Source organism: Tympanuchus pallidicinctus, unplaced genomic scaffold (genome assembly GCF_026119805.1).
Source record: "Tympanuchus pallidicinctus isolate F22 unplaced genomic scaffold, pur_lepc_1.0 scaffold1, whole genome shotgun sequence".
Classification (NCBI taxonomy): Eukaryota; Metazoa; Chordata; class Aves; order Galliformes; family Phasianidae; genus Tympanuchus; species Tympanuchus pallidicinctus.
This window is the reverse complement of record NW_026294618.1, coordinates 77911860-77935272: the sequence shown is the minus strand read 5'-3', so window position 1 is coordinate 77935272 and position 23413 is coordinate 77911860. Positions and strand designations below refer to the sequence as shown.

Genomic DNA, 23413 nt, shown 5'->3' with positions numbered 1-23413 from the left:
ATTATATAAAGAAATTAAAGAAAGCTGAGGTTTAGTAATCCTTTAAACACTGTGTGCCATACAGATTGCAGTCGCGTTACCACCACTGACTTCACAAGCTGCTTGCACAACTCCCATCTTTTGCTCTGTTCTTCAACTTCATTTCTCACTTCTAGGATTATTCTTTGCTTTAACTCAATATTACCTTGTAAAATCTTTAATACAAAACTAAAAATCTTTTTAAAAAATTGATAAGTCATCAGTTTAGTTTGTCATGCTCAAGTACAGCTTAGGTGGTTCTATTGGTTTTATGAAGAAAAGTGAAGTTGTTTTAATACCCTATGAGAATAGGTCCAAGAAAGGTTGGACTGATGTATCCAGGAGAGCTGCTTTATGAAAAGCAGTTTCTGTTGCTGTTGAAGTACTGAGGACAAAGTAATGGAAGTTAAGTGAAGTGTCAGATAAGCATCACTGAGAAAATGAGCCTCTAAAAAGAGAGAGCTCTGAAACCTTTTCAGATTTACCCAATCCATGAGAAAATTTTTAATAGCAATAACCTTACATTTCTTTTATATATGGTCACGGTACCCAATTTCTGAGATTTAAAATAAGAAATCTTAGTCAATAGGCAGCTATAATAGCAGCTGTGATTTTGTAAGAGCCTGTAATGCTTTTTAAATAATTGTAAAGATGTTAAAAGAATGCTGGAGGTGCAGGAATGCACAGAGATGCTTGCAAAAGGCAGAAGACAACTGCTGTTTCTGAGGCTTGCTGCTCCCTGTGAGCACACCTTGGAGGTTTGCCTTCACAGGAGCACCACAGTGCAGAGTGCAGCAGGTTGGGCTGAGCTGCTGGTAGGGTTGGGGCCAGTTGGGAAGCACTGAGCTATGAGCTGACAGGTAGAAACTTTGGAGGAAAAAACTCCCTGCTTTTTCACTTCATTGATGGTGTCATTTAAACTTCTTGTTTCCATTATTACTTTGTTTTGTACAGTTTTGTTGTCTGCTCCTGAATCTGTACGGCTCATGCCAAACTTTCCTCCAGCTGTCAAAATGGAAGAAAACCAGTATTTAATCTGTGAATTAGGTATTGAAATATTTTGTAATTTGATCAAAGGTTTATTTAAATCACCAAAAGTATGTGTGTGTGTTTTTCTTTTCCCCTCTCAGGTTTGCAATTATGTGTGGCTATATGTCTCAGTTTGACAGTGTACAAAACAAAATCAGGAATGGTTATCTCTTTAAGGTATGTTTGTAGGTTGTTTTTTTTTGTTGTTGTTGTTGTTGTTTTTTAAGATATTTCTTCAAATTATTTCCCTGCAGTGTCAAAGACAGATTTTTTAAATGCAGTTACTTCAGCCTCACAGTTTACTTCAGTGCTGATGTTAAAGTGAGCTATTTTTGTGTATGCAAATGGATTATATGCTTTCAAAAAATAAAAATTGAGATAAGGGTTTTTGGAGCAGCATCAAGATTCCTGTTTCATTTTGTAGTCATAAGGCAGAGGAAAAAGGAGGAACAACTCTGTTCAGATAATTAAAAAAACAAAGGTGATGAACTAACACGGTCCTGCAGTCATGCTTCATGCTACTTTTAATGAGTGATGTTTGTTTTAACACTGTCCTCTCAAAGATAATTCTGTATTCCAGGGTGAGCAGTTTTGTTACACGTGCTTCCCCTCCCCTCGACAGCAGACTTATCCCCCTTCCCAGGGAATAGCTGGGGCAAGTCCCTGTCACATCCTGCACATGGCAGAGAATGTTGCAGGGCTTTCTAATGAATGAGTGCCGAATCCATCTGAGCTGAGCCAAGTGAGCCAAGCACCAGGTGCTGCAACAGGCTGAGTCAGAAGGGGAAGGTGACAAGTAACAGAAGAATGCAGTGGTTGTTTAAAAATGGAGTTTTAAAGGAGCACACGGCATTGGTAGCGCTTTCAGTGAGATCTTCCTCTTCAGGGGTAGTTTCTGAAGTCCGTGTGAATCATTTGGATAAGTTAGGGCTTCGAGGAAAATAAGAGCATAAAAACATAGCTCCTCCATGATTACTTTGTGGACACAGTGATAGAATAATAGACTCACGTATCTTTATTGTTCAGAAATCCTAGTCACTGGTTTAGTTACAAGAACAGTGGTATCTGGGAGAGAAAAAATAATAAAGCCTGTGTGTATTTATTTTGAGAGGCAAACAGCACTTAGGGGTGCAATAATGTATTTTATATATATATATATATATTTTTTTTTAATTCAAGTTGAGCAATGAGAGCTTTCTTCAGTGAATTAAAGAGAGAAATGAATACGTTTATAACCTATAATGATAATGGTTTTGGAGGAATCACCAGATTAGAAACTTTCTAGCTTCTATTGTTTCACTGCAATGCAACCATTTTGTTCCTGAATTTTATGTTTTAACAACACTTTGTTGTGTCGTTTCATTGGGGCAGTCATATTCCAGGGTAATAGAGATTTCAGTGATGGGCACTGACATGTCTGAGCTGTCACAGTGGTTGCTTTCCCACTGATTTGATGCAAGTCTGCTTAATGCTAACTATATCTAAAAATATAATGGAGGTTGTTGCATTGTTAAGACAAAAGTTCCTGAGCCCTTTGAGATTTTGAGTTGCTGGTCTTGTTGTATTGTGTGCAGAGTTGTTATGTAACATTTATTGTGGTTTTCCTTTGTAGGTAAGGTGTTCAGTAATTAAAATACTTTTAGGACATTAGAAAATAATTTCAACAGAAAAGAATTTCTGATTTTTTTTTTATATGATTTGCAGTAAACTTCTTAGAATGTGACATCTGAAGTGACACTGATGGTTTTCTTTTTACTAGGAGCATCTAGATAAAGCAATTGAACTGAAGCCTCAAGATCCTCTTTTATATTACCTAAATGGAAGATGGTGCTATTCAGTAAGTGTTTGTTTGTTGTTTTTGTATCTAACATTTATTGTATTGAAAAATTAAAATGCATTTGAAGTGAAGCAATGGGACTTAAAGCAGATGTTTCTTGAAGTAGATATTTTGAGTTAAATGAAGCAGGACATGTAAGTTTCCTGAATTAACTTCCACATGTGATGTTCCTGGGCTATCATAATGACGTGGAATGTTGGTGGATGATATCACAATAAAGATTCAGATATAAAATCTGTAATTCACCAAAATGTTTTGCAAAAATACAGTTCTTGTTATGTCAATAAAAGAGTTCTAAATATTGTGTTAATGTAGTTTTAAGTACTCATATGGGAAAAAAAATTCACTGGTTTATCAGTTTAGTTGTTGATTATTTATATATATTTTTGTTGATATATATATTTTTAGCAAATGCTTGTGCTTATAATATAGAGTTGCTGAGTTGCTTTATTCTTAAAGCCACCTGTTTTATAGCTCATGTTCTATGCTGTGAGGAATATTAAAATCATAGTGTTGCTCAGGTTGGAAAAGACCTTAAAGATCGTCAAGTCCAACCACAACCTCGATCTCTTGTCAGAAGGAAATGTTCTTGCAAAGTGTAGGCTGTAAAAGACCATTGGGAGACTTCTCAGAGCAGCAGTGGCTGGTGCAAAGTGAATTCCAGCCCTGCCTTTTCTTCAGCTACTTCCAGTGCTAGTTACTATATAGTGCCTACAAACTGGAAGGAGGGAGTTGCTGTGAACTGCAGCCTCTGACTTTATCTACAGCAAAGCTTAATGCAAGGTAACCTTTCAGTAGTTCTTTCAGATCATATACATAACTTTCAACAAACTTTTAGCATCTAGATTTTTTTTCCTCTCTTGATCCAAGTAAAGAATGACACCAACTTTTTTAAAAAAGCTTTTCATTTTGATTTTTGTCACAGCTATTCTTGAATGTCAGCATTGGCAATGCAAAAGTGAGTTGCTAAAGATTGCCCCATAACGTGCTTTCTGCCCTCCTGCCTTTAAAGAGTATCTCTCTTGTCAGTGGTTCCTTAAGCATTTTTATATTATGGCCAACAACCAAGTGTAGCTCCCATTTATGTCAAACACTCCCAGATGTTTCTCATGTCTTATTTCTCACTTGAGCTATTGCTTTTGGAAGCGTTACACGTAAGCCAAATGTACCTCATTTTGTTTATATTGCACTGGGTTTTTTAATCATTTCACATTAGTGGCAATTACACTCACTGGCTGATGCATGTGGTTTGTTACAAGTGTATCATTACAAATTAATGTTCCACACTTGTAGCATCTATCCAGTGCTCCTTTCAGGAACAATAAAGCCACAGATGAGCACTGCCTTAGGGTGTGACCTGACCTGCATTCTAATAAGTGAAACTATCCACCAAACTGATGTGGCCACTGTAATACTTAGGATTGATACATATTTTCTTTTTTAATTCTGTGACTTTTTTGCTGGCCATGACAAAATACTAACCTGATGGACTAAGGATAGATTTGCATAGCTCAGATAAGTGTGAGTATAGGACTGAGTAACGTTTTGTGATAAATTCTGGGGCAGGCACCTCCACTTTCTGTGATTTGCACGCTTCTGATAGGAGGATGAGACCATAGTTTGGGTTCTGACACGTGGTTCTGTTAAGGATTTTAATCTTAGATCACTCCAACTAGAACTTGTTGAAATCTTTATTACAGAGGTCGTTCTGAAAGTAATGCCTCTTGTTTGTTTCCACGGAAACTACAGCAGCTACAAAGAGCACAACAACACCGTTCAGATCTTTTAATTATCTGCTTGTGTAGATGAATGTTATTTAAAGTAAATACAGTGTTTAGAGCCCTCTAAGTTGTAGCTTTCTTTTTATTGAGAGAGTGAAAATTACCTTTGCTCTTCAGATCAGCACAAAGCATTTATTGCAAGTTAATTGATCTGTGGTACATAAAGTATAGGAATTATTTTCTTTCTTTAGAGTTTGCAAGTGATTATCTGATAATCCTTAATCATTCAATGTTTCATTTTAATGTATGTTAGCATTTAGAGCAGATTTTAAAACAGAGTCCATGCCTTGTTCAGGTTTTTTTATGCCTACTTACTTGCCTTTACAGAACAGACTCAGGATGTTTAGCAGATTGGAGCCTCTGGTAAATGCTATCGAGGTGTTAAAAATTAGATTTCTTGGAAGTTTGTTTTTGGAGGTTAGATGCAATGCATTGGATTCGTGTGGTGTATCCCAGTATCATCTGTTTGGGTTACAGTGGGGAACGAACTGATCAAGTTCATTTGTGTGAGTGCTCTGTGAGTGTGCTCTTCTTACAGGAAAGTGAAAACCCAGGGAATTCAAGTTGGATAAATGTCTAGATGCCTGTACAGACTGTAGCGGATCCTCAGCTGGCCAGAAGGAGAATATTTGTGTTGGAAGCCAGTATTTTAAAACTGCTGTTTAGATATTTAATTTCTTCCAGAAATAAAAACATTGTACAATTATTTAATACAATTTCACATTAATATATCGTCATTAAAAAGACAAAGAAAAGCATTCTGTGGGAGTGTTTTGGTAGATGCCAGTGGTGTTTTATTGAAGCTGGATCAACAGTATTGTTTTCCTTTGTGGAAGACAACTTTGTGAATTGTCAACAGTGAGCTGTTACCATTTAACATTGGAGGAGGAAATTGTTTAAGGTCGTGGGTCAGTCCTGGCTGAATTTTCAATCCAAACAAATTAGTTTTATTGGTGCCAACATTCTGGAGTTTGTTAAGAGATGTGAACGGACAGGGTTTGCTTCTCAAAACCAAGGAGGAGGCAAAACCAAAAAAAAATGAACTTCAGTCAGTAAGTGCTTTTAGTTCCCATGTGAGTTGTGCTGATGCTATGCTACAGAGGAGAAAGACATGTTAAGGAATTCCTTTACACGGTATTTAAGAGAGAACCACATTTACTGCCCTAATCTTCAGTGGAATGAGAGGTCTGATATGAAAGAGCAGCTTTACAGTCAGCTGCAGTTTAATTCCATGGGTGACACTTCTCTCTCTTGCTACTAATTCAAGTATTCAAGAGATTCAAGTAGAAAAAGCTGATGAGAGCTTGTTCTTTTGACACATCTATAGAAGAGGCCTTCCGGAACAGTCATCTCTGTGAGCTTTGGAACACGAGGATGGCCTTCCCTCCTTGCCAATGACCAGGCTCTTGTGGTGACTCACACTCCTCCTACCCTGGGGAAGTTCAGGGAGTGGTTGCTGGTCCCTCAAGCCTCCCCTCTTTTTTTTTCTCTTTATGAATGAGCAGGACTAGCTGTCCTCATGTGTGGCAGCTGGGGAGCAGTATTCCTCTTCAGAGTGACCCAGTACATCAAAATGAGATATTCTCTGGAAACCCAGCATTCCTGTGGTGCTTCTGTGACTTTTCAGGCTGTTGGGAGGGACTTACATCAGGTCTCTCTTAAGCTTTGGAAATCATCTGTAGGGCATTTCCTTCTTTAATTTGTTTTATTGTTGTTATAGTAGTAATTACTTGCTGCAGTAGCTGTTTTTCATATTACTTTCCTATGTCCATTACCAGTCCTGTGACAGTAATGATCTCACTCCTTACAGAGTTGCTTTGTACTTCATTTTCTGTGGACCTTGAGATATGCACTGCACTATATGGAATAATCTTAACTTTAGAAGTTAAATTTTCACTACACGAGGGCTTGCTGCACCAGGGTATCTGTTGCCTGTGCTTGCTTACACACAGAAGAATACTTAATAAAGTTAGCCGATGTACTAAGAATAATTCCATCTCACTGAACATGGCATAAAGATTTACTTCAATAAAGTTATTTCAAATTAGAAACTTTTTGTTTGTCTAGGGAAAGAGTAGTATTTCCTGTCCATAGTTATTACTCCATGACACAATTCTGTGTCTGGCATGAATCAGCCCTTTACCCACCTCAGTCATTTGGGGGTACTGACTGACCCAGGTGAGGTGTGGTTAAGGTGTTGGGATAGGATTCATCTGCCTATCTTTTGCTATCCACAAGTCATGATTGTCTATGCTCCTTCTGTAGCTGAAGAAAAGAATGAAGGGAAGGAGCGGAGTGTTCAAGCTGAACTGCTATAATTGATGTAACAGCAGATGCCTAATAGAGATGCTGCTGACTCTATTGACTGTATGAAGAGCATGGACAAGTGTAAACTAGGCACTTCATTTATAGATGGCTTTAGCTAGCTGTAATGAGTTTATCAAGCCTGCAGCTTGCAAATCAGGATACTTCAAATATTACAGAACTATCAGGCTATCTATGCAAGAGTCGCAAAGGAAGACTTTGAATCCAGTGTGCATGGAATATACATCACTATTGTGCATATGTGCATCATGCTTTTCAAGATTGCTTTAGGTTGGTGGAGTTTATTATATAAAAATGGCCGAGTGTATATTTTTTAAAAAGTTTGAATAGTGCAAAGCAGCACCCAGGCCAGACAAAATAATGACTAAAACCTCAGTAGATTGGTTCTGATGAAATCTTTTAAGAAAATAAAACAACTGCCAGGAAGGACTTGTGTTTTCAATATGCAATTATAGCTCCACATGGAAAAACAACAATTCTGTTCCCTGGTTATTGCATAACAGCAGACACTTTTGTGGTAGTTGTATCTGTGCGTTGTATGTAAACCTCCAGGGTGTTGGGTAGCCTTGCAGAGAACAGTATAAGCATCATTCCCTTTATTATTTTCCACTTATCAGCCCTCTGTTAGCTCACTCCTTGATAAGAAGAACCTAGACAAGTAGAAAACTCCTTCCTCTTCCAAGAGAATAAAGAACACTGCAGCAGAAGAAAACAATACATTTGCAAAAACCACATTACTGCTTCTCACAGAATATGACTTAGAAACTAGAGTGCAGCTAGGAAAGTGTAGTGTGGGAAGGAGTTACAGGCATACCTACAATGCGAACCTTTAACCGGCGTGCTGCAGTTTGTAACAGTGTAAAAGCACTGCAGTGTAGATGGGCTCCCCATCGTGTTGTTTCAATGAATGAGAGCTCTGAGTTTGCCAGAGAGCTTTTTTATTCTCTTAGAAGATGCTTTGAGAGTGAGAGATGAAAGAGGAAGAATGAAAAACGCTTTAATTTCTTATTATTGCTTCTCTCTGAAATATTTTAGTGAGTCTGTATGAGACTTACTGATGGTATTTAACAAATAAGGTGTTGAACCCTGTCAAGCAACCGGAAAGACTTCTTCAGGATGCCTCTGTCTCCAAGTAATGTTGCTGTTGTGGAGCTTGAGTAAATGAGGCTAGACATTAAAGTACAGTCTAATGCGTTTTCCTGTTGCATGCTGGTCTGTGTTTGTATTCCTTGAAATAGTATTTTTAGGCAGTTTGCAACAAGAAATACACAGTGCTTGATGCCCATTCAGAAGAGTAGTGTTCTGGTTGATTGCTTTAATGGGTTCTTATATTTTGTCATGATTAACTGTTGTTCTGGGTAATTACTGAACCCATCAGGAGAGGGGTAAGGGAAAGGAGCAACAGCCCTGAAGAGATTGGGAAGCCAGGAAATGAGGTGGGAATAATCTGAAACTATCCAAAACAATTTTTAAAGCAGTAGCACAGAACTGAGCTCAACTCTTGTGAAGATGTGAATTGCATCTGCATCTGAAACAGAGATGTCCATGGGTGACTTGTATTTCACCTCCTAGTTCTCCAGTGGGAAGCTCTCTTTCTTTGACTGCATGTAACCATTTTCTGCATTGCTTCTGCATAGATCAGGTTAGGAGTTGTTAGGAAAACGCAGAACCTTGTTGGTTTTGTTATTTTTAACTCAACTGTACTTAGTGATTGGAGCAATCAATTCTTTGTTTCAAGTATTGATGGGGATGAAGAATGAAGTTCTGAGTTCATTTTGCAGGCATAGATGTGGCCAAAGGAGGGTGGCTTAACTTCTCCGCTTGAATAGGATCCAGTCTTACATTAAACTTCTTCTTAGCTCCATCATTCATTAGCGATGTGGAGTGTGTTTCTCTGGGTTAGGCGGTGGAGGCAAGTACTTCATGGCAGCAACCACAGCAGTTTCTGTCAGATGTCAATATACCTAAGGGAATAAGTAATGTGCGTTGTGTGCCAATGTGCCAGTTCTCCAGAGGCTTTTTCATTGCTGCCTGTCTTTCTTGAAAGAGGTCTTTGACAAGTGTTACTTTTCAAATCTAAAGAGAGAAAATGAAACCACTTTCTTAACGGTGATTGTGACCAGCTTCAGTGTAGTAAATGGATTTGTTTTACAGGGGACCAAAGCAGTGACAGTTTGACTGTAGCAGCAGCTTTCTTTTCATAACACTGAAAAGCAGTCCACATGTGCATTACAGCATTAAGCTGTCTATCATTAAAAACTTAAAAATTTAACTTAAAAACTTAACAGGCTTGAAGTCTTTTAGCCTTAGAAAAGACAAGGTCTTACGATAACAAACTGTATGTTAACTTTATATACTGGAAGACTCTCATATCAGTAATGTTGGTGTTTTGTTGTGTATTTTTTTAATGTGTACTTTTCCCACTTAGTGGAATGTAATATTGTAAAGACTGTTCTTTGAGTTGGAAAACTGACAGCAAAAAACATTCCTTTGTGTTGTGGGTTCATCTTGTTTTGTTTTGTTTTTTTTTCAAAATAAGTTTCATAAGTAGTATAGCAGTACAGTGAAATATTTCCTCCAAAACAGAGAAGCAATCCTAAAGACTTTTGATTTTTATATATACATATTCTTATTATAGGTATCTCAATTGTCTTGGCTTGAAAAGAAAGTAGCTACTGCTCTCTTTGGTACTCCACCAACTTCAACAGTAGATGAAGCATTGCAGAATTTTCTTAAGGTAAGTCCTACCCATGGTTTTCCTTCACTGTTTACCAGCAGTTATCTGTATTCAAGAAGTCTGTTGAAGAGATTTTGTAGAGTCTGCAGCTGTAAATCCAGGGATCTCCTAAATACCACAAAGCTCTACAGTAAAATGGTTTGCTGTTCTCTATTTCAAAAATAGTTTGGAGATGAATGAGTTGCACCTTTCTTTTCTTCGTTTATTCTGCAGAAATCTTCAGTGACTTGCCATGTCAATAGTTAGTGAATTTAAAGTGAAATAAATACAGATTAGTTAAGTATTGTATGGAATAGTGATGTATGTATAATTGTGATGGTTATTTGACCACTTCTGCAAGAAGGTTGACATAGGCAAGGAAAACTTGGACACTGTGACAGTTCCATTCTTCTTATCAGAAACTCTTCGCATTTCAGTAGAAGCCTTTCTTGTTTCTGGAGGTGAAATTGATGCTGAGGAAAGATCTTTACAGTGCAGTAGAAAAGAAGGCTCTGTCACATAAGTCTTTGGTCCTGGATGTTCTACTTGAGTGTGCAGTTACTAGAGAACACAGCATGCAAAAAAAAATAATAGTAATAATAATGAAAAATCAAGCTGTCTTTCAGTGTCTTTTATAGAAATAATTTCAACTTCTAGCACTGAAAAATACAAGTTTTTCACTTGGCTGAATTCAAAGCGTAAACTTCCAGCGTTACAATTCCTTTCAGATAGTTTCCCAAAGGAATTGGACAAGCATATTTTTTCTCACTACCAAAACTACTTATTTTTTGTGTTCTTAGTCTGGTTAAAGGTTGAATGCTTTCTGAATTTTAGAGAATATAATACATTGCCATCTTCCCAGTGTATAGGTCTTATCTGCAGGGTTAAAATCCAAAGATTATAGAAATAATTTGAAATATTCACTTCAGGTTCAGGGCACTTTGTAGGGAGCTGCACAGTAGCTGTGATTTTAAGTCAAATTCGGTAACAAAAATTAAATTGCTTTCTGAAAGACAATTGTATCTTTTTCAATTATTCAATTATTCAATTATTTAATTGACTACAGTTGTAGTGACAGCAGCATTGCTTTGGTTCAAGAACTGCAGCTATGGTATGTTTCACTGATGTAACTTTTCTTTCCCAAAAGCTATTTGTCTATTATCATTGTTTCTTGAATAGTAAATAACTGGTAATATTTGTACTCATCAATCAAAGTTTTACATCCATGGCATGTTTTAAAGGGAAGATGATCTTGAATTTTTCACAATACCTGAATTTTTTCAGAAGATAATAATCTGAAAAGAAGGGTGAACCCATAGCTGGAAAATACGAATACGTGAAAGAGAAACAGTTATCACATGGACAAATACAGTTCAGTATCCATTACTCAGCATGAAAATGGTTGGTTGCATATTTCTTTGATGAGGAAAAAAATGCTAATGATTTAGAGAGAGAAATGTTTTCCAGCCTTTTGTGGGAGTGAAGGCATCCAATAGATGTTCTATAGAATGAGGTGGTATCTGTTCTAAGCAGGTGGTGAGTGAGGAAGCCAGGAGGTATGGAACATTTCAGTGTATTTGATGTCAGCAACTTACGTGCCTGATTTAGAGTTTGTTTTCTTGTTTGTTTGTTTGTTTTCATGTTGTTTATTTGTTTTCTTATTGAAAGTGCCAAACATTGTGGTGCACGCAGTAAGGATGATTCAGTCTGTTTTAGGAAGCTTATTGTGTTGTCGAAAATGATATATGGACAGGTAAATCTCCTCACATGATGTTTGGTTTGTCTTTATGTTTAGTTTCCTGTTTTTTTTCTCCTTTAGGCAGAAGAAATGCATCCAGGATATTCCAAATGCAATTATGTGTATTTGGCAAAGGTAACCAAGTTCTTTTAAGAATAATGATTTCTAGACTCCATATTCTTACAGTGATATGATTGGAAACAAAATGTTTTTTCTTCTCAGTGCTATAAAGATCTTGGCCAGAAAACCAATGCACTGAAGTACTGTGAATCTGCACTGTCAGTTCTCCCAGTTACTAATGAGGTGGGTACTGAGGCTGATAACTTGTTCTCTCATGACCATTGTCTGCTTTAGCTCCCATTATTACTTTGTCAGTAATAATGTAATGTTGCACTTTTTCTTTTTTTAATCTAAATGTGGGATCTTCCTTTTTCCTCCACTTACGTTGGCTTATTGCATTTGTTTATGTCCACTGCATAAAAAACAAAAACAAAACTTTGAGCAATTGTCAGAAGCTAGGTTTGTGCCAGAGGCTGTCAGAAATTAAATTGCACTCTTTGTAATTCAGTCCGTTTTCATTGGACTATCTTAAGATAAGCAATTGTGCGCATCGATGTTCTGAATTTTGTCTCAGACCTATTTTTTCTCAATTGAAAGTACTTGGGATTTTTGTCTCAAGTTCTTGTTCTACTCCTGCCTGAGAATCTCTATTTTGTGATCCCTGCTGAGGCCTCCAGGGCGCTGCCTGTTGCTGGCTGTTACAGAGGTGGATTAACTGGTTCGAGCTTGTCTTTGTCTTCAACTACAATGTGGTTACAGAGACACGTTTCATTCTGTTGCATCTGATACAGTGTATTTTATCCTAACACATAATTAGATTCAGTTTTAGACCCGTTAGAGTATTTTAGTACTCAGATGTGTGAGTTTTCTATAGATATTTGTGAAATTTTTAAGTGATCTAATTTCTCAAATGTAAGCCAAGTCATGGCAAGAAGGTTCACTCTTGCTATCTCATCTCATGTAAAAGCAAGTTCCATAATTACTGGCCTATGACTGAAAACATCCTACCATCCTAAAGCATGACAAGTTCAAACTTGAGCTTTGTCAGCCTAAGGGACCCCCTTTGAGCACAGCAGATGTGGTAGAGAAGAGGAGGGAGGTGATTCCAGAGACTAATTGGCCTTATCCCATTTAATTCTTTGAAGTTGAGGAAAAAGACCATTCATAGCTTTGGAATTTGATTGACAACTGATGCTGTATGTGGAGCACTAACATGTTTATGTCAGAAGTTCTCACTCAGAAGAAAGACCACTGCATGCCTTACCAGCAGCTGCTTCTGTGTGGCCTTTATGTTTAGTCCAAATTAGAATATGTGTCAATCATAAATTAAGCAATCATTGCTGAAGTTCAGTGCTTCTTTTCAGTGTTCGTTTAGTACGTCCTAACACAGATATGACATAATATCTTAACACTGCTTTATTCTTTACTTATTGTTGAAATGTACCTTCAGGTTGCCTGTTTTGAAGAAATGATGGAAAGACTCCTATACATTCTGATGGGTTTTTTTGTACTTTAATGCTACATAAAACATAGCGCAAATGGTATAGGCATGGAACTGAAATTGCTTGGACTCAGCCTGTTTTATGTATGTCTGCTTTGGCTTTTCTCTTGATTTTATTTATTTATTTATTTATTTATTCTGTATTCAACCTCCTACACACAGGTCTTATTGCAATGAGCTCAGAGCTCGCCAATAAAATTGCAAAAAAGCATTGTCTCACATAAATTTCTGGTGTGCAGAAGGCTACGTGTGTTGAGTGAATTAAAAGTCATTCAACATTCATAGAGACTCCTTGAAAAAGTGTAGAAATAATCTAGTGTGAGATTTGTCTTTCACAAAAATGGCTGGAGAAAATTTTGGTGTCAAGTCACAGGTAGTTGCTGAGGCTCCCCATACACTCGGTGGAAAAAGAGAAAGGCAGAGAGAGACTGCGTGTGCAGACATGTCTAAGATACATATGTGATACGCCTTGACTGCATTGCTAATGCAGGGTGAGTTCTGCCTGTAAAGGCCAGTGTCATCATTCTAAAGGTGAGCTCAGTGCATTCTTCAGAGTTCAGTGCATCCTGGGCCATCTTGGGGCAGGGAGTTAGACTCTTCTCAAAGGAATGCCTCAGCGTGTTTCCAAAGTGCCAGCAGATCCTGAGAGCAGGAATATGGGAGTGATGCAAGGTGTGTGTGTGTGTGTGTTTGTGTTGTGTATTCTGGCAAGCAGAGTGGTGATGAAATTAGAATTATATTGGTTTGTAAACTGAAGGAAAAACAGCAAGTGTGTCACAAAAATCTTTTGTCTGAAGAATCTGAAGAAGATGGTAAGACATGTCCTCTTCTTTTTAGACTAGTTCTTCACATATCACAGGTTTATCTGCTTTGGCTCATTTCACTTGCAGTGTGTTTTGAATTAGATTTAGGTATAAAGTTCAGGAATACAAAACACTGGAGCAATAGTGTGTAAATCTTTTTTTCTTTCCCCTAAATCAGTAAGCACAAGGTAACACCAACCTCATTCTGAAAGTAATTATGATAAAATGGAGATCTGGAACACAACCTCTGTTGCTAGCTGTTACCTCAAGTCCCATCTGAATTAGAATATTGCGTCTTATTTTGTTATGGTGCTAGAGAAAAATTCTTACTAATTTTGGGGGAAACGTGTTGGAACTGAAATGGTTCAGGCTTAGAGCTCTATGTGTGAATAATATTTAGTCAGGTTTGTTTAAGGGAGGGACTGAAGAAATTGAATTGACTGCAGCCCTGTAAAAGCTAGGATTCACAGACTAAAATAGAAAACAGCTCAGCAGCAGTCTGAGGATTTCTTTCAGTTAGCCACAGCACAGGATCTCATGGTTGTCAGCAGTATAGGATGTTGTCACAGTCATGTGAAACTCATCATTCCTAAGTGTAATCATAGTTCCTCATGTGGAGTTTTAAACCTTTCTTTCTTCAGGCAGGGAAATTCCTTTATTGTTTCTAAATGTTGGCTTCTGCTGAGAAACATGCATATGTATAAAGGCATAAAAACAGTTGTAGACCATGAGACAAACTTGCTGGAAAGGTGCCACATTGAGGAAATGTGTAGTATTTCATGATAACAAATCACCCTGCAGCATAACTATGAAAAAGTAGTAGTAGATAATGGTTTAATTTGTTAGTTCTTCTGAGCATCCCCAATTTCTGTTGACTTCAGTGGAAACTAGAGGTACTCAGCATCAGTAAAATAGCCCATCACTCATTTTGACCCTGAAGTCAAATTCTCAGCCGGTCTGACTCAGGGTACTTCTTTGACACTTTGTCTAGAATTCATTCCATGTAGCATTTCAAGTTAAGTGAGATGAGTTTTGTCTTGAATGTTGTATCACATCCAAATATCCCTTCTGTGAGTGTCTATTCGGCCACTTAGAGAATATTGTTTTAATTCAAGGGTTAGATGGGCTTCCAAACTAATGATTCCTATAAATCCTAGTATAAATGTGGTTTTGTTTTCTTTTTATTTTTCATAGTCAATTTGGCACATTTTCAACCAATCATTCCATGGATTATTATTTATTTTTTTTTTTCTTTTGAAAGGGAATACAGTAGATTTAGTGCAAATTAGGTCTGGAAAATGAAACTTGTGTTACAGTGCTATATTGTAGACCTTTCTCTCTATCCTCTGTACTCTAAACAGAAACCTCTGATGAATTGTGTGGTTCTTCCTTGGCCATAAATACTGTTGTACTGTGGAGTGGTACTACACGGCTGGAGGTGCATGGGGACATTAAATTGTCCTGCTTTTCTCTGGTTGCTGTCCAGGTGGATAACCCAAGGTCCTGGGAAACATTCACCCCTTCATGAAAAGAGATCCTAATGCTTAGGGCTGCTGTGAGTTATTACAAAGTGGATAACAGCTGCTCTGTTTATCTCATTGAACTTGCAGTACCCTTACTGAAACTCATTATTTGTAAAGCATTCAGAGCCGTGTTGAGTGTGGCTACATAAAGGGCTGTTGAAACCAGATGTGGTGGACTACAGTGTTGAAAAAAACGCCTTTTTTGAATCTGGGGAGAAAATATAATTCAAATTTGAAAACATGAACCTTTGTCTTTCATTCAGAAAGATGAAATGAGTGTGTAGATGTGTATGCTTGATCAAATACGCATTGCTTTTTGCTTTACTTATAAGGTGATTTGTCAGAGCTAGATATGTAGATGACATCAATTTCTTTTTTATGACAAAAATTGCTTGGCACTTTCAAGGGAGGAACTTGTAGAAAAAATTATGTATAAATGTAGAATTATGAAGTATAAAAGTAAAGAAATTATTTTTTCTTATGTCTGGAAGTGAGCGTGAAGGTGGGAATAAACCCTGTGTGCTTTTAGGATCAGTAAGCTTGTCACAGAGGTATTAACCTAAGCCTGGCAGAGAAAGAGAAAAAGAAGGGATTGCTTCACTAAAATCTCAAAGTTCTTGTGTCTCCAACTTTTTTTTTTTTTTAATGAATCTGCAATGCATCAGTTACGTTACAAGAAATTTAATTTTGGAAGAGCTGAAAACAGAAAAGCAGAAAGTGCAGAGCAACTGTATTTGCACTGAGAGTTACTGAAAAGTTGTACTTAAAATACAGATTATTTTCCTGAAGCTGAGAATTTACTTTATAAACAAATCAGTGATTTTAAAAAAATCTTCATTTAAAAAAGAATCCCTCTTTCCCAATGAAGGCGATTCAGAGTTGGCAGTAACAAGAAAGAGATTTATATATGACAGAAACTCTTCATTTATGACATTTGTTTCTTAACGCTGGAGCATGGAAGGAATTGTAATGGATGGCAAAATTGCTTTCAGCAACAATGACATTCAAAAAGCAAGAAAAACCCATATGGAGGAGAGGAGGAGGTGGAGGAAGGTGTAATAATGTGCAAGAACAGTGGCTGAAGTTCTAAACAAGAGGGCAGCTACTGAGGAGAAATAATGCCTGTAAGAGTTTCATGATTATCATGAATTATTGTGGTTAACCTCCCAGCTCATTAAGTTATGTTTTGAATTATGTTGATAAAGAGTTGAAAAGAGTGGGAGTTTAAAAAGGGTGGAAGAGAGGGCAGAGCATGAACTTCAGCATCTTCCACTTCCTGCCTCAACAGACCTCTTGTATATCTTGAATTTTCCAAAAAGATTTACCAAGAAATGCCCATTTCAGCCAGCCACCACTGGTTGACCCCGTGTGGCAGATACTGCTGTGATATTTCCAATAGAACTCATTTGAGTTCTGCTCTGATCTGTACTTTTGAGTAAGGTTTTGGGGAGTGAAATCTGCTTCTGCTTTAGAATGAAAGGTACAAATCATGATTTATTTGTGAAAAAACTACCTATTTAAACTATGTGTCACATCACACAAACTGTTTTTTTCATGAAATGAAAAATCTCCTTTTCTCTGCACCTTTCTGATTTTTCCTCTGTTCAAAGATATGCCAAATGACACGTATTGTTCAATGCAGAACATTATCATCCTCAGAAGATACTTGTTTCTTTAGATTTTTTGTACTTTTTTTTTGTCCAGAAGTCCATAACATTTCATTTACAAAACAGTGGAAACCTTTGTATTTGAATGCTAGACTATTTTCCTGCTAATACTATTTCTGGCATTGAACAAGAACTTTCTGACAGCTACCAGCAGCCCCAAATTAGAGGCTTTTGTGAATATACATTTCGCTGAAAATTGCACAGATAAAAATACATAAATAAATTGAAAACTATTTCTTGATTTGTGGTTCTGTTTATGCTGAATATGTGTGCTTCAAGCTCAGGGAATAGACCTTTTAGAAATTCATTATAAGGAGATCACATATCAGACTGTAAAATGGCGCTAAAAATGAGGCAACTGTAAAAGGTCAACAGAAAAAAAGTAGAGACCTACTTTATTTTTAATTATTTTGCACTTCGGAGGATGCTGTCAATGTTTCTCTTAGTGATCAGTCTGATCAGTCTGCATCTTTTTGAAGTTCTTGTCAAAAGAATTGTTTGCATTGTCTGCTTATTCTTTTTAAAAGTGCAGTAATTTCACAGGTAAGGATGCAGTCTGTCCTGAACTTACTGTGTTTGTTATTAAATTGACTAGTTTATAAGGCAGTATCTGTGACAAAGTGCTGTGGAAGACAGCACGGTTTTAGCAGCATTGTCAGTGCAGCAGCTGATGGACAGCCAGGTCCTCAACACATGGAGCGTGTCTCCTGTGGGCATGCTGGGAGAGAGAGGGAGAAGGATTCATGGAGGCGGATTCGCAGAGCATTACAAGGTGAAGAGGTGTGCAGTTTGTTTTCTGTTTTTGAAAAGTGGCCAAGGGAAATCAAGCTTCCAGGTGTTTGAAATATGTTGTCTCAGAGCCAATGGAGAGGGTGGAGAGAGAGCTTCAACAAGCGTCCTTCTGAAAGGGCTGTAGGTCCCACAGTAGTGGGGCAGCAGCTGGAGAGAAAAGGGGGATGTCTTGGAGACCAAATGCTCCATGTTGAGTACAGTAATGAAAGGAAACCAGAATTTGGGTGCAACTTGGGCTTTTCAGTCAGAAAAGTGTCTGCTGGTGGATAAAAACTTTACACAGCCATCATTTACAAAATGGCATATTTCAATTTTGAATAACTTTTCAGTAGCAGTCCTAGAACTAGCTAAACTATTCCTTCCCAGTCTACTGGGTGTGAAAGGGTGTTCTTCTGTCTGCTTTGAAGTATAATCAGAGTGTGTTGAATTATCATTAGCCTCATATTTTAGGGCTGTGCTTACCTTGATTTGAAAGGCCCTGAGAAGTTATGGTTCATCCCCAGAGGAAGATACTAAAAATAAAAAAGAACATAAAGTGCTCTGACTTGGGACATACAGCAGTCACACAGAAAACTCTAAGTGGATGATTGCATTGGTTTATTGAAATATTTAAGGGGAAAACAGAGTTATACTGTTGTGTGCTAGTTAACAGCTACTACAGTAACAATTTGTGAGACTCTGTCAAGAAATTGAGAATGGATAGCGTATATCTTTATACGATTTATATTGTCCCCAAGAGTTATGATTCTAACAATCCTTGTGCATGTTTGGAAGCCTTTTCTTTTACAATCCAGGATTTCTCCTGGAGCTGTGAAGGAATGATGCAGCTGTACCCAAATGCAGAAGTGGCTCTCAGCACCTCGTAGCTGTTACCACTTATCAAAGTACAGCTCTGGACCACCCTCGCAGTCAGGCTCATTTAATATACCATGCAGCCACACTGACTTCAGTGAAACCCTACAGGATGCATGTCAGCTTGGGATTTGGCACTGTTTGCGCACAGTTATGTTGTAGTTGGCTGAAGTTACCATTTTGGCTGTGGTCACGGGGATGTATCTGTTCTCTGTTGACAGTTGGGACATTGTCAACAAGTGCACACATGTGTTGTGCCTGTGTTGAGAGTGTTCAGCACATAAGGGAATAATTAGCTGAGATGGAAGGTAAAATCATCATATTTCTCTCCCATGTCTAATTGCTATTTAATTTTTATATGCATATTTATGGGTATATATCTGTGTCTATGCTTATTGGTAATTTCTTTTAGCAGAAATTAATCGTAGAAATGTGGACTATGTCCAGTTAGGCCAGCATTCCCTTTTTCCCATCAGTCATTTCTTCTGTCTTGCTTGTGTTTTCAACTCCCTCTCTTCCTTTTTTTTGCCTCTGGCCTCCCAGATCTTTTTTCCTGTGCATATCCTCCATGAATGATGAAACAGGAAAGAAAGGCAAGTAAGTAGGAATAGGAGAAATACACTCACTGATTCTCTAACTTGTGTAGCGGTTTGCAGTACATTTGACCTTGTCTTCAACTCTGAAAATGATATAAAAAGTGTATAATAAATGTAAATCTTGACAGTAGAGAATCAAGGTTGAAAATGGCTTTCTTCAGTGAGCACTGAACTAAGCATCGGGGTGAGAAATGGGACTGATGCAAACAGGTTGCATTCCTCGTATGACTTGCACCTCTTCATCTCCCTACTGCACTCTAGAGGGAGTTCAAACCTGGCTGTCTTTAAAATAAAAATAAATAAATAAAACCTGACTGTTTTTAGAAAGCTGCAGATCCAGAAATCAGTGAGGAGAAATGCTGTCCAGATATAGAACTTAGGACTTTGTTCCAATTAACTGTAAAGTCTGTAAAGTCTGAAGTTTTCATCCCTAAGACAGAGACTGGCACAAAGAACAGTGTTCTGGGATTCTCTTTTTTTCTATGTAACACAACTCTTGGTCTAGAAGGACCCAATCCAAGTGTGATATAATAGTTCTCTTCACTGACTATTCTGAGCTTTGTTTTTTTAATGTCATTACTGATGTTTAAAATGTTTTTACCATTCGGGTTATTATTATCGACTGGAAGCCACTGGCTCAATTAGCACATTCTGTTAAATAGTTTCTAACAATAATTCCTGTGTCTGATACAGTCTTGCTTAGAACTGGCAACCCAGAGGTATAAAATTTTGCACGTTTGCAGTTTCTTTTCCAACTAGTTCTTAGAACAATCATAGTTTTGTTTTATTCTTTTTCCTAAGCCTTGAGGAAGATTCAGGAAAGGTTGCCCAATGGTTTTTGTACCTTGCAACTCACTAAAGCTCCTCCTAGCCCAATGCTGTCCTTTGCTTGTAAGGAAGGAGATGATTATACACAATTGATTGGAGACATCTATTTTTTATTAATCATCGTTCAAAGTGAGTAAATAAATCTATAAACTCATGAAATGCTGAGCACTATCCGGATACGAAAAAACTACATCTTTATTATTTTTGGCTTAGAAAAGCGTAAAAAGAGAAGGACCAGATACAACAAAACCTTTATCTCTTTTTAATAGCGTGGGACAATATTTTTACTTTGTTGCTTAATGGAGCTCAGAATAATTTTCACAAGCTGACTGTGGTCAGTACAGAAATGAGTGTATCTTCTCTGAATTAATCAACGTATTGGTGCAGAATGTGAGTTTCTCAATTTGTAATGAAAGCCATGGGTTGGTGCTCCAGGCAGCCTGTAATGACATGGAATTTAAGGGGTGCTGAATTCAGTGTGACATTTCCTTCTGTTAGAGTATTTTGGCAAGAGTGTACTGGCTTTGCAGTGTGTGCCTTCTGAGGCCTCTGATAAATGATTAGGCAGATAGTTTAGCCTGTTGTTGCCAGTGGGAGCAAGGCAGTGACTCCAAGAGAAGCATCCAGCTAATGTATTAATGCCTTAATCCAGACCAATAATATAATGTAGTTTGACATGTCTGGCATATGGTTTCTATCATCTCAATATTCTTCTCTGTTCCTTCATGACATTATGGACAACTAACCAAAATAAAGAGAAGCAGGAATTTCTTCACCCGTAACACGTATTTTAAAATGTCCTATATTTTGTTCCAACTTCTTGGTTGATTAGATAATGAAGTGATCCTGAAATTCAGTGATTATTTCACTGTCTGTGTGCAGTATTTTCTTTCAGAATTGCCTGTGGCATTATCTGGGAAAGAAGTACTGGTCTCTGTCATTAGGAATACTTGCACAAACTTGGTGATGTGCATGTGCTTTTGACTCTGCTTTACTAAATGCACAAGTGTGAGTATTGGGTGGTTAGACCTTTACCACCACAGACTGTGGGTATGAGGTGCTGACTTTTTAGAACTGTGTATTTAAACCAAAGTGCATTTTGCAAGTTTTGCAGCAGCAAGCAAGAGGAGTGGATTATATTCAGGAGGCATTTCAAAAATAAATAGAACAGTGCAGTTTTTTGTTCTACGTGTACCTCTTTCCTCACTGGTTTTATATGGAAATAGCCAAAATGTGTGTCACTGGCCAACCTTGAAAGGGTTTGTTGGTCTGGGCATGGTTTAATGCACTGTGCAAACAGTACACATGAGCATCAGCCTAAAAGGAGCCACTGCCTTCGGTCCTAGGATTTATAACAAAGAACTGGCTCTGATCTTAGCAGGTTACTCGCCTCTTGCTCACTATCTGGCTCCACTCTGCTGTGAGCCTGTAGCATAGAGAGAGTCCAGCAACCATGGTATGGATGTTTCTGACTCTGTAGTGGTTGCTACTGGTACATGTGGCTGTATGCTGAAACCACTATCTTAGTCTGTGTTAATCAAACTTACCTTTTTTCTGTTTTTGTTTGTTAATGGGATAACAAATCCTTTCCAGGTATTGCAGAAGTATCCTTGGATTAACTGCACATAATCGATTTGCAAGCTTATGTAAAGCACAGGGCAAGGCATAGCAATAAAAGTTATGGCCTAAGCTGAAAGCTCACTGGTCTGCTCGGAAGGCTATATGTGGCTAACATTTAAGTGCTTTAACAGAGCTGTAAAGGGAGGGCTGCCATCTGGCTCTTGTTTTCACTCCATGCTTTATTTTTGCAATCACTGATAAATTAACTTTCTGTGCTGTCCTGTACATTCTGTGGCTATTACAGTTGTGTGTTGTGTCTGTTGTTAGTAAAGAAATGTGGATAGGCACGTCTTAGCAAATCAAGGGATTTATCCTATCTAAGTTGATGCATGATTGTCTATTTCTTTCAGGACAAAGAGGCCCAGAAGGACTTAGAGGATTTACTTCTCACACTGAAGATGTGATACTGCGCACTTTTTAACTCTTCATGCTGTGATAAAGCTGAGAGTCTGTAGTGATTGTGTGCAGCAGGTGAATTCCAGCTGAGTCGATGGGAATGGCCTCAGTCGATGGGAAGCATGTGGCAATTATGTCATGAAAATGACGCGTTCATTTTTGATTGATTATTTATAATTCTATATTGAAGATTAATTTTAGATTGCTGACACCGTGAGTTCAATTCTCTGAACAATGAGTCCACTGCTGGCAATGGACATAATGGGGATTAGAATGCAAAATGCATAAATCTTACTCTGAAAGATTAATCAACTAATATGTGATGCCAGCATAAAACTGCGTGCAGCAAAATCAAAAGCAAAAATATTTCTATAGTAAATTATATTTATATCAATTAATATATACACAGGTATGTATGAAAGGAAATCATGAATGTTTACACCCTACTGTTAAATAATTAGGATCTTTCTAAAGAGAAAGGTGTTGCTTCCACAAAACTCTTTTTACTTTAAAACTTCTGCTGGTTTTACATAGATACGTGAAAACTTTACAAATTAAATATTAAAGCTATACTTTGTTTGTAACATCAATGGGTACAATATTAAAAATCAGACTGGTAAAATTTAGTGTTTTAGATGAATCTATCACAGCTGTGATATTTAATGGCTTTATTAAAAGATCTCCATCATGTTTGTGAATCCTGGATCTTTCTGTTTGAACAGATGCCAAGTGTGGTGGTGTTAGTATATTCCCTGAAGATCTCGTTTAGCGTGTGACTGCCATTAACCTCATGCCACCTGTGTAACACAAACTGTACATAAAAATACATACTTTGAGCATGTAGGACAACAGTGTTTTCAATAAAATGTAGCAGGCAAGCAGATAATTTTGTTCACAAATGGACTGATCCAGAATTCACTCAACTGTGAAGAAAAATAAAGACCAGCTTTCATTGGCTTTCAATTCAGAGTCTTAGACTAGATGTGGGAAGTATATCTGGAGAAGTATTTCTGTTAAAGGAAATGAAGGAAATAAAATTGAATAAGGACAACTTCACAATCCCTTGACTTCTTTGATGTGTAAGATGACATCGGCTAACTCATGGCTAAGACAAGGAGGACTGATAAGGCCTCAATATATACAACTAATAATTGGACAGTTAGCTTAGGACAGTGACATTACCTTATAGTGATGTCCACAAAGATCTAAAGACTGGGCGAGAGTGGAGAAATATATGTATATACATATGACTGAAGCATCTCATAGCTCATAGAGTGAGCTCCAGCTTCTAACAACAGAGGGCAATAGGTGCAGTAGACTGGAAGACAAAC

The 23413-nt window shown here is 37.6% G+C and overlaps 1 protein-coding gene across 3 annotated transcripts in view; it reads left to right on the top strand.

Moving 5' to 3' along the window:
• RMDN2 (regulator of microtubule dynamics 2) overlaps positions 1 to 23141 on the top strand; it is a 41634-nt gene extending 18493 nt beyond the window's left edge. For 2 of the 3 annotated variants that reach the window (XM_052672945.1, XM_052672935.1), the window contains exons 6-11: positions 1149 to 1224; positions 2807 to 2884; positions 9629 to 9727; positions 11526 to 11579; positions 11667 to 11747; positions 22037 to 23141. In XM_052672945.1, coding sequence (XP_052528905.1) covers positions 1149 to 1224; positions 2807 to 2884; positions 9629 to 9727; positions 11526 to 11579; positions 11667 to 11747; positions 22037 to 22090 — 442 coding nt within the window. In that variant the 3' untranslated portion in view covers positions 22091 to 23141. Of the gene's footprint in view, positions 1 to 1148; positions 1225 to 2806; positions 2885 to 9628; positions 9728 to 11525; positions 11580 to 11666; positions 11748 to 19185; positions 19234 to 22036 lie in introns of those variants that run through there. The other variant, XM_052672953.1, reaches the window with a different exon arrangement.
• The last annotated feature ends 272 nt before the right edge of the window (positions 23142 to 23413 follow it).